This window comes from Hydra vulgaris, chromosome 12 (genome assembly GCF_038396675.1).
Source record: "Hydra vulgaris chromosome 12, alternate assembly HydraT2T_AEP".
Taxonomy (NCBI): Eukaryota; Metazoa; Cnidaria; class Hydrozoa; order Anthoathecata; family Hydridae; genus Hydra; species Hydra vulgaris.
This window is the reverse complement of record NC_088931.1, coordinates 68,566,724-68,585,000: the sequence shown is the minus strand read 5'-3', so window position 1 is coordinate 68,585,000 and position 18,277 is coordinate 68,566,724. Positions and strand designations below refer to the sequence as shown.

Genomic DNA, 18,277 nt, shown 5'->3' with positions numbered 1-18,277 from the left:
TACATCACTCTCAGTTGCTTGATTGGGTGAGCCTTCGTTATTGAGCAGATTTACAGTTTCTCGCTGTAGCTGTTAAATTGACCATAAAAGACAATTAGTCTCTTTTCCGATTCTAATGAGCTCACCTATACAATATAATTTACAATAAAAAAACAAACATTAAAACTAACTGCATGGTCATCACAATTATTCAATGAAGTCATAAAAATTACATACTATTAGATTCCTGCAACACCTTTGTTTGGTTATTGATAGCTGCAACTGAAACCAATGCAGGAAAATGTATGTAAAGACTTTTGAAATAAATAGACAACAAGAACAACAAAGATGAAATTGATCAAGTGTAAGAATATATATAGTAAAATCTCTCTAATTCGAATTTTATGGGGAAAAATAAAAGTTCAAATTAGAGAGATTTTCGAATTATAGAAAGTTGATTTTTCTTAAACACATTTCACGCTGACTTTGCATTTAATCGAGTTATGGAGGTTTTCGAATTAAGGAGATTCGAATTAGAGAGATTGTATTGTATTACCTATTAAGCTAGGGCATAAATCATTCCTCATGATCATGATTATGATCATCATTATCTTTATGATTTTAATCAAGATCATGATCAAGATTGTCATGATGATCATTATGATCATCATCAGGATCATGATTATGATGATTATGATGATAATCATGATCATTGATGATCAAAATGATCATCTTTTTGATCATCATGATCAACTTTATTATCATCATCATGGTCATCACCATATACATGTTCATCATCATCATCATCATCATCATCATCATCATCATCATCATCATCATCATCATCATCATCATCATCATCGTGATCTTCATAATTATCATTATGATATTCATCATCATCATCATCATCATCATCATGGTTTTCATCATTATCATGATCAATATCATTATCATGATCATGATCATCATCATAATCATTATCATAATGACAATCATAATAATAATCATCATGATCAGGAATATGATGACATCATGATCATTATCATAATCATATGACAATCATGATTATATGAATATGATTATCAAGATCATGATTATGATGATCATTTTCATGATGATCATCTTAATCATGATGACAATCATGATGATGTTCATAAAGATGATTATCATGATCATGTTTATTATGATGGTCATGGTTATTATCATGATGATGATGATCATTATGATCATCATTATAATTAGTATCATGATCATCTTTATGATCATCATCATGGTTATAATCATAGTCATGATGATCAAAATGATCATAATAATGATGATCATCAACATTATCATAATGAAAATCATCATCTTGATCCTCAATGTGATTGCCATGATCATGATGATGATGATTATCTTCATGATTATCATAATGATCATGATCATTATCATCATGATCTTTAAGATCATCATGATTATCATAATGATGACAGTGATCATGATGATGATTATGATGATGATCCCAATGATGATTTTTATCATGATGATGAATATTGTGATAATGATCATGATGATCATAATGATCATGATCATCATATGTGCGTTTAACCAAAAACTGAGCTTTGTAAAATGTTTCTAATAACGTGTTCTCATTCAGATTCAGCTAGAAGGCAAAGGAAGACATGTTGTGTTCTGTTGGAATTTAAGCCATTTTTGTTGGAATTTATCCCATATAACTCAAAGTTTATTAGTAACCCTTAGTAAGAAAATTAGTCAATTACTTTGGCAGTTTCAAGAAAAAAGACATTAAGAGAAAGCTTATGTGATGCTGTGTTGGTCTAGAAATCCATAGGTTTTAAACAAGTTTGTAATACAAGATTTTTTTGACATTTGATGAGTTAGATTCTAAGTGATGGTTATTTTAGTTTGTTATTATTATAGTTATTGTTACAGTTATAGTTAAGTCTGTTATTATATGTTATAAGTCATATATTAAGTCATATAAATATTATATGTCATTATAAGTGCTCTATATTATTATCGTTATTATAAAAGTCATTTTTACACAGTTAAACATGCATTTTCTCCCAGCCATATCTTTGGTACTATTCTCTATTCTATTGAAATTTGCATGTAACATTGCACAGGCAATATTTCTGATACTTAAGAGTTTCCTGCTTAGTTTTCAGAAATTTCAATTAGGAAAAATTTTTTTTAAATTTAAACAATAGTCTATCATATTTATATCTTTAGATTGTACTAATCGAACACCACTTGGAATGAGAAATGGATTCATAAAAGCTAATCAACTAACTGCTTCATCAATATGGAGTAATCTGAACACATACAACCCTAATCTGGCAAGGCTAAATAATAAAGAGTGTTGGTGTCCAAATGAAAAAGGATTGTCATCATGGTATCAGGTAAAACTTAAAAGTAATTATAAGTTTTTCAACACAGTTTTTGATCTTCTCGTACTATGGCTGACATGCTATCAGCTGTTGCTGAAAGGTTCTATTGTGCATTAGATGGAGGCGGCAAAGCAAAGGCTTATGTTTTTGATATATCTAAAGCTTTCGAAAAGGTTTTGAAATCAAATAATCAGTGCATTTATTGTGAACTCGAGGGAGAATTGAATTATTTTGTTAATCTCAAAAGTTGATTTTATTAATTTTATTAGTGCTGTCAATCTTTTTTCAAAATTATTTTTTATATTTAAAAGGTTACATATATTTTAGTGATAACCTCTTTGTAAAACCTTTCAAAAAAAAATAAAAAACAACAACTAGAAGCTGTATCTCCAATTTAAAAAATCTGTGTGACTATGAAAACTGGTTTGGAAACCATATATCAAATCCATTGCAAAATTAGCATCTGCTATGGTTGCATCTGTTGCTACTTTAAGCATGATGCAACCATAGTGGTTGCATCATGCTTACCACTTTCATACTGCAGATTTTATTCTTTATCTCTAAAAGTCTCAAGTCCGTCCTGTATGCAATACTGTTGCCATATGAATCAGTGTTTTTTAAAAGGGCTGATTCGCTCAAAACTCGTTTTTGAGAAAACTAAAAAAAAACTCTTTTTATCTTTTAAAATTAGTTATATAGAAATTGTGTAATACAATTTCAAAATATGTATGCAAGAGTAATATCTTAGATAATCTACAATTTGATAATTATTATAACATTTCGTTTGTTAATAATTAACGTATCGAATTTTGAAAATATGGCTTTTTAAAAAAAATCAAGTATTTCAGGTAGGAAAAATAATTAAAACTCCTTAAGAACTACAACTATGTACTTTAAAACAATGTTTTAATGTGTCAGTAATAAATATAATACATATATATGAATTAATAACTAAAATACCTATTAGTAAGCATCAAGTCTTAGCATTTTATTCTAGATTTTCCTCAAAGTCAGTGTCAGAGATTGTCACTTTCATTAGTTGGCCAGGAGTACCGCTCGTTATAAAATTTGTTAAATTCATCAGCAATGAATTCTTTTAATTTTTTACTGTCTTCCACCTTCATTTTTTTCAGTGTAACTTTGCCACTTAGATAAGCTAAACTATCCACCTGTGGTAGAGTACCTGTATGTTTGGACATAAAAAAATTATGGCAGACCAAATCATGAGTATTGGTGCATGACTTAATGTTGCCTTTTTTATCATTCTCATGTGCAAAACAAAACAGGTTATTAATAGAAAAGTGAATATTCTTTTCTTTTGGGTTATTTTTACCCTTGGTTTTCTGAAGAAATTTTTGAAGAAATACAAGATTCCTATCGCGAGTGAGGAAACTGTATAGGGTTTGATTTTTATTTTGTCCACTACAGTTGTCACAAAACAAACATAATATATTATACTTTGGTGGAACTGAGATCAAAAAATCATTTAAAAAAGTCGTAACTTCATTACGCCCTTTTCTTCCTTGACCTTCATGATACATATATACATGATTTTTTTCTTCTTTAATGTTATGAATAGAAAAAACATTGAATGATAGATGTCTCATGTAGTTAAGTTTTTGAACAGGTATGCTTATCGTCTTTATTTTGTCAAATTACAATAATAGAACATGCTCCTCTTTTGAGCCATCTTCTGATGTTTCATGTTTGTACTCCTGCAATTTTTTAATCAGCCTGTGCTGCTCTTTTAGCTACATTATTGAGATTTGGTTATTTCAAATTAAGATTTGATTCTTTGCACGTGCAACAAGTGTCTGCTTGTGGGCACCCAATCCGAAAGTTAAAATTTATTTTAAAATGGTTCCAGTAAAAAGATTTGCTCACTTTTAAATCAGAAATTTATGGCATTGTCTTTATATTTAAACTTACATTGAGGAAATATACTTTTTGGCCTGAATAATGTGATTCCATGAGTGGAAATGATCTTATGTTATTACTAACAATGTCATAAACATTCTGAGAAAGACAGTTAGTAATACCTTTTCCTCTTTTATCTTTAGGGGTTATTCCAATAACCTTTAGGTTTCTTATTTTCAGTAATCGTTTTCACTAATACTTAGGACAGATAAAAATGCACTGCAACTTATCTCTATGTATACATTGCCTAGAACCACATGATAGGAGAAGCTATTTGGCTGCTTTGGTTTTTTAAGATCCTTTTGATGTAGCACCCTTTTTTTAACTTTGGAAACATCTATTAATCCTTGAATATAAAAATCTTGTTTGTCTTTGCTTTTTATATCATAACATTTGAAAAAAATCCGTACAGTTAGCCTCTCCAAAGTTGTCTAAACACTTTTTATTGCACCTTTAAAAAGAAATCAGAAAAATTAATGTACAATTAATACAAGCTAGAAAACATTTATTAATAAAATATACAGCATTTCTATAATCTTAAACACAGAGCAACATTGCTACAAAGGTTTTAGGGAAATAGACCAAATCATCTTAAGAGTTTTTGACTTTTTAGTGCCTATGTTATACTCTCAAGAACTATATAGGCCTAGGCTTACTATAACAAGATTTATCTATTCAGTGTATGTTATCTATCTGGATAACAAGATTATCTATTCAGTGATGTTTTTATCTGGATAAAAATTCATAATTTTTTTAAAATGAGCGTATTTGAAACATATTCACCCTCTTAAAAAACACTGATTCATATCTGGAATATATCTTCAAGCTATGCTTTCTTTTTTAAAAGAATGCATAGTTTGAATGCAGAATTTACAAGATGCAAAATTATATTGTAAACATAGTTGGACCTACTCGTGCAGCCAATTTTCAACCATTATCACATTGTGGTAATGTTGCTTCTCTTTTTTCTATATATACTATAATAGGCACTGCTCTAAAGAGCTAGTGTCTCCTGACACTAGCTCTTTATAGCAGCAAAGAATGAATTTTAGTGCCATCTACAAAAATTCATCATTTTATTGTGATTGTTACTAAGTACTCCAAAAGTTCTTACTTGTCCAGTTTTTTTCCTCGAACATCGGTTCTTTGGAATTCGTTCCCTTCATCTTGTTTTCCTGATTTATATAATTTGTAATCTTTCAAGTTGTCCGTTATCTTGCATTATAAACTTCATCTTTTCTCTTCCAGTAACTTCCAACTCTAATGGTGGTTGTTTGCAATCAGTTGATATATTAAGACCTTTTCTGGGTAATAATTCTTCTTATATTTTAACTTTCGTAACTTATGTTTTAAAGCCTATTTTGTTAAATATGTAAAAATAAATATATTTACAATCAATTTATTTATGATAAAATATAAATATATTTAAATAAGTTACAAAATAAAGTGTAATATCGATTAAACAAACTGAGAAGGTAAAGTTTAGTAAAAATATTTTTTATTGAAATACATTTTAAGCAATAGTCACTTATATGCCAAACATAAAGTAATTATAAACTATAAATTAAAAATTATAAAAGTTAAACATAAAATAAAAGAAACAAAATGAAAAAGAAATATTGTTTTAACTATATCATTCACTATTATTGGACTTATATAACATACTGTTATTATAATTACTTGTTTTGTTTAAACTTGTTTTTTTATGTTTAGGTTCAATTTGAAAAAGTAACAACTGTTAATGGTATTGCACTTCAAGGTGATGGAAACACTGAGAAGAACTACATAAAAAAGTTTTCTTTAAATTATTCTCTCACAGAAAATGGCGACTTTGTTGATGGCCAGGTTTTGATACATTTTTGATTGAAAAAATGTTTTTCATATAATTAATATAAATTTATAAAATATTTCATTTTAAAAATACTTTGTTTTTGTAAAAACTTCTTTTTTTCTCAAACATTTTTAAAAGGAGATCAATATAAAAATAAAATTTAGTTTTGATTATAATGCTAATGAAAGATATATTTCTATATGAAGCTAAAATGTATATTTTTATAGTCTTTTAAAATTTTAATAATTAAAAATACTTTAAAACAATGTTTTAAAGTATTTAAGTACTTTAAAACAATGTTTTAATGTGTTAGTAATAAATATAATACATATATATGAATTAATAACTAATATACCTATTAGTAAGCATCAAGTCTTAGCATTTTATTCTAGATTTTCCTCAAAGTCAGTGTCAGAGATTATCACTTTCATTAGTTGGCCAGGAGTACCGCTCGTTATAAAATTTGTTAAATTCATCAGGAATGAATTCTTTTAATTTTTTACTGTCCTCCACCTTCATTTTTCAGTGTAACTTTGCCACTTAAATAAGCTAAACTATCCACCTGTGGTAGAGTACCTGTATGTTTGGACATAAAGAAATCATGACAGACCAAATCATGAATATTGGTAAATGACTTAATGTTGCCTTTTTTATTATTCTCATGTGCAAAATGCAACAGGTTATAAATAGAAAAGTGAATATTCTTTTCTTTTGGGTTATTTTTACCCTTGGTTTTCTGAAGAAATTTTTGAAGAAAATCTAAAATTTACTAAATTATATTAAACGATTTCTTGCTTTTATCAGTCTTTCATGGGTGCTTTACAATAAAACAATGGCAGCGGATTAAAAGTGCAATTCTCTAAGCAAAACAATACAGTATGTAAAATAACACATTTAATAGTCCAATAAATAAAAATTAAAAGTATTTCATCTTTTTGAAACTTGAGCTCCTTGTTAAAAACTTATTTCTATAACTTTTTTTTATATTATATCTCTATCAACATATTGTAAAAAATCATTTCCATTGAATTACTCTATTATACATTAACCTTGCACATCAACCTTGTTTTTTAGAATTTGTTGATTTATTAAGCTCTTGATAATGTCTTGAAACTAAAAGTCTTCTAAATTAATTTGATACTTAACTTTGATAAGTTTTAATTGTATTCTTTTTGATACAGTTAGTTTTAATTTAAACTTTACAGTATGACAATTCTCTATACACCTATTAATATATGGGTTCTAAGTTCAACTTGTTTTTCTGTAAGTTAATTATTTATTGTAAGTTAAAGTTTAACTTGTTTCTCTGTAAGTTATTTGTTTATTGTAAGTTAAAGTTCAACCTTTTTTCTATGCACTTCTTCACTTCTTTGCCCTTTTTTACACTTCTTCGGTCTTCTTCAGCAATTGTTTAGGAGTTTAGGGTTGTGAGTTGCAACAACAACAAAAACAAACTTGAGTAGCCTCCTTTGATAATAGTGATCCTCACAAATGCCATACAAAGCAAATTAAAAAATGTATGTATTTCAAATATGTTAGTGACTTTTATAAAAAAAGTGCCCAATGTTTTTAATAAACAGAGCAGTAAGAAGTTGGTAAAAAATATACTTATTAGTTTTTGTTATTAATTAGATCATCTAATTGTTTTATAATTTTAATTATAAAATCATTAGATGATAAGTATGTAATTATTTATTTTTTAACGTCAGAGTTTTATGTTCTTTTTATCAAATATAGTTTTCAATATCTATTACCAACACTTTAAAAGATAATGTTATGTACTATTGTATTTCATTAACTTATCTTCAGCAGTCCAAGTAGCGGCAACAATACAAAGTTAATGTTATTAAATGGCATGTAATTTTGTTGTTATTTTTTCAGTATGAAATTAGTAACTTTAGTTACAGACAAGACAAAATTTAGTATTATCAACTTTAGTTATACACAAAACAGAAAAACAAAAACCATCTATTGCTAAAATAATGGTGCATTTGCGTATAGCTCTTGATAATTTTTTTGAATGATTACAAGATCTTTGTACCAGAATTTTGTACTCAAGTTTTGTATGTAAAATTCAGAAAGCATAATGCTTCATAAGACTTGCATTTTTTTTTTGGCAAGTTTATTAAAGCGCTCTAATTTTATTTTTAAAAAAATCTATGTGCTTATGCTTTGTTACAAGAAATGTGCTTTTAATGGCCGAATAGCGATTAGAGTAGTTAAGAAGATTGATTAGTATTTTTTGATTTTAAACTTTTTTATAATATTTTAGCATTTTTTTTTTAAATTATGGTGGCCATAAATTTTCTCTAGTAGTTAAATTTTTAAAAACCCCTTGATTGATTTTGACTATCTATTCTTTTAAGTATTTTAAAGGCAATCAGACAAATCATTAATAAATGTTAAAAAAATATTAGTGCATGCATCATTGAGGTTTTTTCAAAACTATTTGTTATTAACTTACTTTCAGCATTCTTTAAATAATTTAAGAAAAATTGAAAAAGTCAAATGAAACAACTGATGGTTTTTTAATTTAATTGAAACAGTTTACAGTGAAAACTGACTTAGTCTAATAGTAAATTATTATAATAAGATGTTTTTGTTTAAGAAAATGATGTTATTTTGCCAACATTGTCTTTTAAAGCAATAAATTGGATTTTGGTACAATCTTTCATACAAGTTTATCATTTAGAGACTAATAAACATTTAAATAGACGTAATGTGCATCATATGTTGTTAAAGGTTTTAATCTTAAAGTTGGACATATGGAATAGCATTATTACTTACATATATATACGCAGCTTCTCTTGAGCTTAGTGAACTATTTATTCAGTGAAATTTTTCCAATAACAGATATCAATTGAATAAAGAAATTAAATATCTCCTATTGAAATTCTACTCATTTTAGTAACCATTATATCCAGTAAGATTCTTGAAGAAGTTTTAAGAAATTTAATTTCTTAAATAAAAATAATATGCTTTCAACTCATCAACAATTTAGTTAAGAACAACATTTAGTTAAGAACAACACAACCATTTAGTTAAGAACAACAAGTTTATCGAGGCACTAAGCATCTTTTTGTATTGTTTAAATATTTATGCATGCATGAGTTCAAGAACAGTATCTGCTGGCAATAACATTGCATCTTCTCGGCTGAGAAATTCCACTGCTAGTTTTGCTGCCTCTTAAGTGACATGTAATGACTCACAATCTAGTTCTAGCTAATGACTCAAAATCTAGTTTGTTGGTCACATCAAGAGCAGTCAATTAAATAAATGTCTGGAATAAACATTTCTTTGTTTTTAACAAAGGCTCAGTCATTAAAAAATTGAACTCCGACAACAATGAACATCCAGATGCAGTTCTATTTCTTTACCAAATTTCTCAATAAATTTCTTCTAAAAAATCTAATTGCGAACTGATAATGTTTTTTGAATTTTACTACTTTTCGTGCATTCATTAAAATTTCAGGATAGTCCACAATAATCTTATCGCTTTTCAAAACTGAAATTATCATCATGAATTCCATCTTCATCCTCTTCTGAGTCGCTGTTCGTTTCCAATAAATTTTTTTTTTTGTACAACATGTGGTATACACCAAGATGAATTGCATGATTGAAGCAAAACTGATCTGATTTTGTTGATTGTTACACCATCTTGAATAGAACCTACTATATCTCTATTTTCTACTATCTTCTAGTATTCTAATATAGTAATCTACTATATAGTAGTATTTTGCATTGAACATTTAGCTAGATAATAACCAAAAAATCCTAATTTGGCTGGTTTAATAGGTTTTCTTACCTTCACTCTCATGTAGGTTGACATCGATGTATTGATCAAATATCCTGAAAATAATTTTTTAAAAGTTAATTTCATTATTTTAGTGTTATAGTAACACATATAAAGGATTTGAGACTATTCTTTTGACTAACATTCTATTCGAATAAAATTGGTGAGCCAAGCAAGTTGCTCATCTGAAAGCTATCGGTTTAAATAAGTTTTTTGTTACTTATTGTTGTTGTTTTAAAGCACAATACAAATCAGGGTTTTCACTGTCCTGAAAAATATGTCTTTTTTACCCATATAAGCATAACTTTAAATAGTATACTGTTAGTTTCTTCGTTTGGAGTTTCTCATAAAAATGCAGTTTACAGAATGCTGAATCAGATTACAAAAGAAGCGACTCCCTCAGCTTTTAAATAATCGTTATGAAAAACATTTGATAAAACATAAATCAAAAATTTATTAATCAATAATTTTAAGGTTAATATTTTTTTTTTAATTAATAAATTTAATAATTTTAAATTTAATAAATTTGAATTAAAGGTTAACAACTTGATTTAACTTATTATAGTTAATCTTGTAAATTTCACCTTTTTTTATAGAAATATGATGCATTGATGTCAAATATTAATATTGTGATATATTGTTAGCTTTTTGATTTTATATTGTAAATCTTAGAATTATTATTATCCTTATTATATATTATTAACATTTTTAAATGTTTACTTAACATTATTTAATTAACTATTTGTAAATATCCTTGGTTCTTGTATGATTTAATCAGAAATGTATGGTCAATAGACCTCTTCATAATGCAGATTTTTGTATTTGTCTTTTTTTATGCGCATAAAAAAAGATAAATACACAAATAAATTATAAAAGAATTGTAAAAGTATGAGGATTTATTTTCTCAAGAGAAATCATTTTAAGCTGACAAATAACGTTGATAACTAATGTAATTATATGAAAACAACCATAAAGCAACATAGAGCAAGAAATCATATCTCTGTATAGAGTCTCCAATCATTTGTATGTGTTACCGTAACCAAAAAATCAGAATGAGTTGAATCATTTCTTTAACCAAAATGAAAAAGTTACACTTTTTGTGTTCTAATTCAATATCCTTATACTTTTGATAAAGTTTGCAATGGCTAGTTTGTTAGTAGCTTATAGTAGCTTTCTACATAACTAAAAAAATTTTCATATGGAAAAGCCATGCATGCATCAAATTTATATCTTAATCACGGTAGATTTAGGAACAACAAAATTTAAAAACTGAATGCGCACTAATGCTTTAAACAAAATCTTTTAAGCATGTACAGATCTTTTGTACTTTAGAATTATGTACTTTTACATCTTTTTTTATATAGACCTAAAAGCACTCTGTTAATTGATTTACTTGACTCAATATTGGATAACACCAGAATTTGCTAAAATCAAAAAAATAAATGCTGTTTTGCATTTTTCAAACTTAACTACAACTCAAGCATTTATAAGCAAGTTACTGTAAAAGATTTAACATAGACATATAACCAATTTGGTACACCAAAGAACGTAAAACTAAATAAAGTATTAATTAACTTACTTTTAATCCTGAATTTTTGAATTTTTTGCAAATAATGATACAGAAAGCTATAATAGTGTAAAGTTTTTCTAGTCAAACAATAGTTTTATTTTTGTGTTCTTCACTCTTCCACCTAATTGGTGTATCTTTGAATAAATACTTTCATCAAATACCATAGTTTTATTCTGAAGGTTTAGTTTATCTGCAATAACAATGCCTCGGCTTAAAACTTCATTTGTTGCGCTAAGTTCAGTTATTGGATTAGCAATAACAGGAAGATAAGTTATCTTAGAAAGGATAGGTATGTTATTTGTGAATTTTGTTAATCAGTCACAGTAGTGTGAAATTCTTTAAGTCAAACAGTAATTCTATTTTTGCATTCTTCTCTCTCACACGTAATTGGTGTATCTTAGAATAAATACTTTCATCAATTACCATTGTTATATACTAAAGGTTTAGTTTATTTGCAATAAAAATGCCTCAATTAGGCTCTAACCATCCTACGATTAGTCTTCACCCTATTATTAGTTGTTTTTATATAAAGGTTTTGAGAATAATAAATCATTTCTTTTTAACTGCAATATTAAGGTTATTCTCAAAGGCCTATACTCTTCTTCATTTTGAGTAACTTTAAAGGTACGGCAAGGTTCTATTTATGTTACTTCTCTATCTTCTTCGTTTCAATGTTCTATTTCTGTTCTATCATATCTATGTTTTATCCTATTTCTTATCTACAATAACAATCTTTGTGGATCAATCGACAGAGTGGTTTCAGGTGGAAAGTATATAAGATGTGTACGTACTTACAATATTTTGTTTTAAGCATTAGAGCACATTTTTCAGATTTTTAGTTTTGTTGTTCCTCAATTGACTATGATCAAGATATAATTTGGATGCATGCATTGCTAAATCTTTTCCATCTGAAGATTTTTCAATGTACACTAAGCATTTTTTTGATTTTTTTTTGTGGTAACTCACCTCCCCAAGGTCGAGAAGGCCACTACAGATGATGAGGCTACTTAGTTGTGGTTATAACCCTCTCTCAAGTCTATAACTCCAAAACACGAACCTTGACAAACAAGGTCGCTGCACAGAGAAATAATTTGAGCGTGGTACTACCAGGGACGTGGTGGGGATCGAATTCGGAACCTCTTGCTTATAATGCAAGCGCTCTACCATGACACCACTACCGTATATGTAATTTGTTAATAAATTAAAAAAATTTAGTGAGATAAACATATTTTTGTAAAAAGAAAGAATTAAACTCTTCTACAGTTTGTGGTTCAGACAAAATGTATATTGAACAAATATAGAGTTAAAAATGTAAAATATTGAGTTTTATATAAAACTCTATATTTCCTTATTTCTAATCACATGTAAAAAAAAAAATACATAATGATACATTTTACCTATATTTTTCTATAACAACTCATAAAAAAAATTTATGTGAAAAATATAATGAGCTATAAACTGAAATCAAAATCTATAGGTTGTTCAGTAAAGCCAACAAATTAGATTAATTTATAAATAATTTTTTAACTTCTTTTTACAATAAGAGAATAAGTGTTTTGCACCAATCAGATTTAAATAAAACTACCTTGTGAGCTGCAGAATTTTACTAGGCAAACTAAGGGTAACAACGCTTCAAAAATTTGTATTTTTGCAACAATGGTTTAGGGTCGTTAAAGCAAGAAACATTAAGGCAAAAATGTTACTGGTTTTTATTAGCATTGCATAGCTAATACAAAATTATTTTCAATAAAAACAAATTAAATATACATTTTAATATACTTAAAGTCATAAAATTAATAACATAAAATTGCTAATAAAATATTAATTCAAATTTTTATTCAAAAGTTAATTTAATGCAAGTTTTTTAAAAAAAGATAAAAACCAGGCTGTTTTGTTAAAAAAAAAAAACTATGTTGTTTTGATAAAAAAAAAGAATAAAGAAAAAATTTGCTTAAACACCTTTTTGCTTTTAAACTTTTTGCTTTTACTACCAGCTACCCACTACAATACCTTGTGTGCTTGGTGCAGCCTATGTTTAGAATGTGCACGTCAGATTTACAATAAATTTTCAGAAAGAGTAGTTTAATAAATGATATAAAACCCTTTAATTAAAAAAACAACCTAGAATTACTTTTTGAACCACAGTTCATAAAGTAATAGGTATTTTTTATAGAAAAACATCTAATTATAACGTAAAATTACATTATTATTTATTTATAAAAATAAATATGAAGTATATTAAAATATATGTTGACATTTCAATAAATACAAAATTTCATTTTATTTGGTTCTCAAATAGCTGATCAGCCTGGTTTAACCTAATTCTACTTTTTGCCAAAGCAAAAAAACTACACACAGTAGTTGCATTTGTGTTCAATTTAGCATTAGGTAACAATTTATATTTATTAATTAGAATACCCAAACTATATATAGGGTTTAATTCTCTGTAAACTACAAAATATATTATATTATAATATATTTATTATGATAGTGTTGTATCAGGTTTAACAATTATACTTTTAGGAATATTAGATGTAAATAATAACTATAAAAAAACCAGACATATTTGATTTAATTTTGTACTTACTTTAGTCATATATGTTAAATAATTTATTTGACCAAAGAAATTTAATTAGAGCTAATTGAACACTTTTTTAACTACGTGCAAACTACCTATAAAATGCAATTTGCACATAGTTAAAAAAGTGTTTATTAACATTGTACTATATTGCATGCAATATATATCGCGCAAATGTCTTATTACCACAATAAAACTTTGAACATTAAAATGTGTCTAACAACGTTTAATAAGTTTATGATATTGTAAAACTGTTGGCCACTTTTGTAAAAAATTATGTAAAACAACTCTATACTATCAAATGTTTTATATAAAGTTGCTTCAAAAAAAAGGTTTGAAACAGCTTTGCACTGTTTTATGAAACACCATTTTGTAAGCAGCTTTACAGTGTAAACAGTTTTACACTGTGTAATCGGTAAAGCTTAGACTGTTTTTTGAAAAACATCGATTTGTAAAATGTGTATAACTGAAATTATAATTTTGTAAAAAGGTGTAAAACAGCTTTACACCGTTTTACACTGTTTAATTAAAAGGTGTAAAAGAAGAAAATATTAACAATACTCAATTTTTACACCTTTTTGAAAATGTGTCGTGAATATAAATAGGTGTTCTTTTACACTGTTTTATTAAGGATTAATATTCATAATGTATAATTACACCACAACGGTGTAAATTTAAACTTTTTGCTTAAATAACTTTCAAAAAGCATCATTTGCAATTATATAAACACCAAAACGGTGTAATTTTACATCTTTTAATTAAGAGTGTAACATATTTTTTAATCATTCAAAACAAAACTTTACAAAAATACTAAAGAATTTACTTTTTCAACAAAATAATTTTTTTTAAGGAGGTTACTTTGAAAATGTTAATAAATTAACAATAAAAACATTACCAAATCATAGTACTTTGAAAATAAGTACTTTAGCTTTGCTTTATTACAGATGTTGTACTTGATGATAAATTAGAAGAATTTAATTGTTTTTTTTTCAATTAAAATTCAACTTATAAAAAGTTCATTACTAAACTACTATTCTATTATTACTATATAAAACTTTATTACTAAACTATTACTCTACTAAACTATGTTGTGAACATTTTCTTCATTTTTTTTTAATTCATGTAAAGAGCCTCTTTGTTTTTTTCAATTCTTTTCAAAATCCTTTCTAAAATAATTTTAATTGTAAATTGGTAACAAAAACAATAATACCAATTTAGTCCTGAATTTAATCTAAATCAACTAGAAGTTGTTCTTGGTGATTTGGTTGTTATTTCATCTAGATAATGTTGTTGAAGTTGTCCTTTATCTTCTTAGCTAATATAAGTATAGTTTTTAACTGACACTTCTTTGTGGCTGCCATTTAAATTTCGTTAATTTAAAGTTTGAGTAAATTTGACAAGGTCCTCATTATTAATAACATTGTTAAAATGATTAAAAGAAGTTTTACAGGCTGCCATTTTTTTACGTTTTTATATATAAGTTTTACTTTTTTTTAAATGTAATATTTTGCATAATACCATTAAACTCCAGCTTTTTATAAAACTCTATTGGTAAATTTGTTCCCCAATTTCCGTTCCACATTTCAAAATCTCAAAAAATAATTCTAATGATAAATCATAAACACAACACTTGTTAACAGAAGTTTAGAACAGAAAAATATTTATTGTAAGCCAACTATGGTCTTTCATATTGTAAACATTTATGTTTTGGTTTTACTTAATGTTTGCACACAAGTTTACTTTTATAGAACATATACCCCAACTTTGAGCAGCGTGATGGAAGAAACAGATAGATCTGCGTACGGCCTAAATATTAAATGATTAAAGGTTAAATGAGGTGGGACTAAATGTAGCAACAGTCACTCTTCAACGAAGTTTGCATGGGTCGAGTATTTAAAAGTAGTAGGCCTACAAAAAAGCCAAAATTAACTTATGTCTAGTGAATGAAACTCCTGCATTGGGCAAAGAAGTTTTGTTATTTCAAGTCTTTATGATAGAAACTTTTCCTAGTATTTTAGTCCTAATATACTGCAAAGCTGAGGACACTAGGGGAGCACATGCCCCCCACTTATTTTCTAAAAGACTTTTTTTTTTTTTTTGGCAGAAAAATCTAGATATAAAGGACTTTTTTTTGAAATTGGCAGGTGTGCCTTTCCACTTTGAAACCTGTGTCGTCAGCACTGTTCTTTGAACTTTTCTTTTGCTTTCTCAAGGTATGCATTAGTGATGAGTTTGTGATAAAAATTATGACTCAAAAGGCTCAATATGTCAAAAACACTATCAATGTTTATGAAGATTAAATAATTCAGACAATTAAGAATCCTCCTAAAGTCATGCTTTGGTTTATCAGTAAGAAAGGCCTCAGCCTTCTATAGATTGGTTGGAGAATATTGAAAAAGACTTTTACCTCAATTGAAGGAGTGTTTTTCAAATAAGCAGAATTCCACTCTAGGATAGGCCAAGGATTCTCCCGAGATTTAAATCCAACATAAAATGTATAGGAGTTATTAAAGAAAGAACACTGCAAAATCTAGTAAAAACTATTAGAAAAAATTCCACTCTAGGATAGGCCAAGGATTCTCCCGAGATTTAAATCCAGCATAAAATGTATAGGAGTTATTAAAGAAAGAAATTTCCAACGAAAAGGTCACAAAAAAGACCCAATTAGTTGAAAATGTTATTTGACATTCGGCAACCATAGTGAACATTTAAATGAAATGGCTTTAAATTGTCTTTATAAGTTTTACTAATTTAGGTTTTACTTACAGAATGACAAACAATACATAAAAGAGAAGCGCATGTACGCATGTACAATTTTTGTTTTTTTGACTTGACTTTTGAATAGTTTGATAATTTTCGCGCATTTCAAAAATGACGCTTTAAAACCAAAGTAAGCTAAATAAAAATAAAAATAAAAACCATAAACTGAAAAAAAAAATCTGAAGAAAAAATAAACAAAAGTAAAAAAGTAATTTTAAATTTAAAAGAATTTCGCTTAATAATAGACTTGCATAAAGATCAAAGTTTCTAAGTTAATTATTCCAAACTGATTTATAAAGCAATTTTTTAACTAATTTTGTTACAGTAAGTGATAGGAGGAATGAATAGGCTTGTGTGGGGTTTATAACACACCATTTTATGTAAAAATTCAATGCCGTTTGATTTAAACCCCTTACTAAAATTAAGATTTATCTCTTCTTTTTTTTGTTACTATTTTTGTTTTCTTATTTTTAGGATGCCTGTTATTTCCATAAATGAAATTTGAAACAAGTGAGGGAACCAAAACAGATTAATTTTCTTTTTTGCTAAATTCTTGTTCTTGTTCATTTGAATCCGATGATTCATAATCTGATGTTATTAACAATAATAATTAAAGTTAAATTATTTGGCTGCGTCTAATTCAGCAAAACAAAAATTGTACATGCTTGGTCATATAAAGACATGCATTTCTATATATGAATATATATATATATATATATATATATATATATATATATATATATACACTAAAACTAAATAAAAATTCATTTAAAAGAAATTCACCAAACTAAGGTACCTGATCCCCCCCAATCTCATGATATTCTCCCTCCCTCCCCCCTCTATACACCGTACATCTCTGATCATGATATTTTTCTGCCTAAAATAATGAAATTTTAGAACTATACTTTTTAATTATGACAAAAAAGATTTATCATTCAATTTTTTTTTATGACAAACAAGCAAATAAATTGTTATAAATAGAAAATATTTATGGTAACTGGAATTAAGTACAAAGAAATTTAAAATTTAAAAGTCATTTTTTTTAATATTATGACAACAAAGTAAAAGTAATTGAAAGGTATTAGTAATATAAACTAAAACATTTTTTTAAAATTTCCTAAATTTAGTTTTTGAATTGCTTGTTTATTTATCTGTGGAAGAATTTTTCTGTGATGTTTTACTGCACGTAAAAAAAAAATTCTTTCTGCTGTTCATCTTTGGTTATAGATTTTGCATAGCATTGAATTAGTTTGACAGCTCGTTCTGCTGTATTATTTACAGATTTCAATGATTTATATGTTCAAACATGTATTGAATATTTGTGTTAGCTTTCCCAAAACTTTAGGGAATTGGGCTAACCTCATTGGGATCAACCATCAACATCATTGTCAATTTTTTTATAAAGAAGCATTTCTTTGTAGAATTCCAAGTCATTAAATGATGCATCAGTTGTGTTTGT

At 26.9% G+C, this 18,277-nt stretch overlaps 1 protein-coding gene across 2 annotated transcripts in view; it reads left to right on the top strand.

The window, feature by feature from the left end:
- LOC136088953 (uncharacterized) overlaps positions 1 to 18,277 on the top strand; it is a 149,970-nt gene that overhangs the window by 13,419 nt on the left and 118,274 nt on the right. For both annotated transcript variants that reach the window (XR_010642664.1, XM_065814239.1), the window contains exons 3-4: positions 2,212 to 2,381; positions 6,000 to 6,131. Coding sequence is in view for 1 of the 2 variants with exons in the window: in XM_065814239.1 (XP_065670311.1) it covers positions 2,212 to 2,381; positions 6,000 to 6,131 (302 nt within the window). In the remaining variant the exon portion in view is untranslated. The remainder of the gene's footprint in view (positions 1 to 2,211; positions 2,382 to 5,999; positions 6,132 to 18,277) is intronic.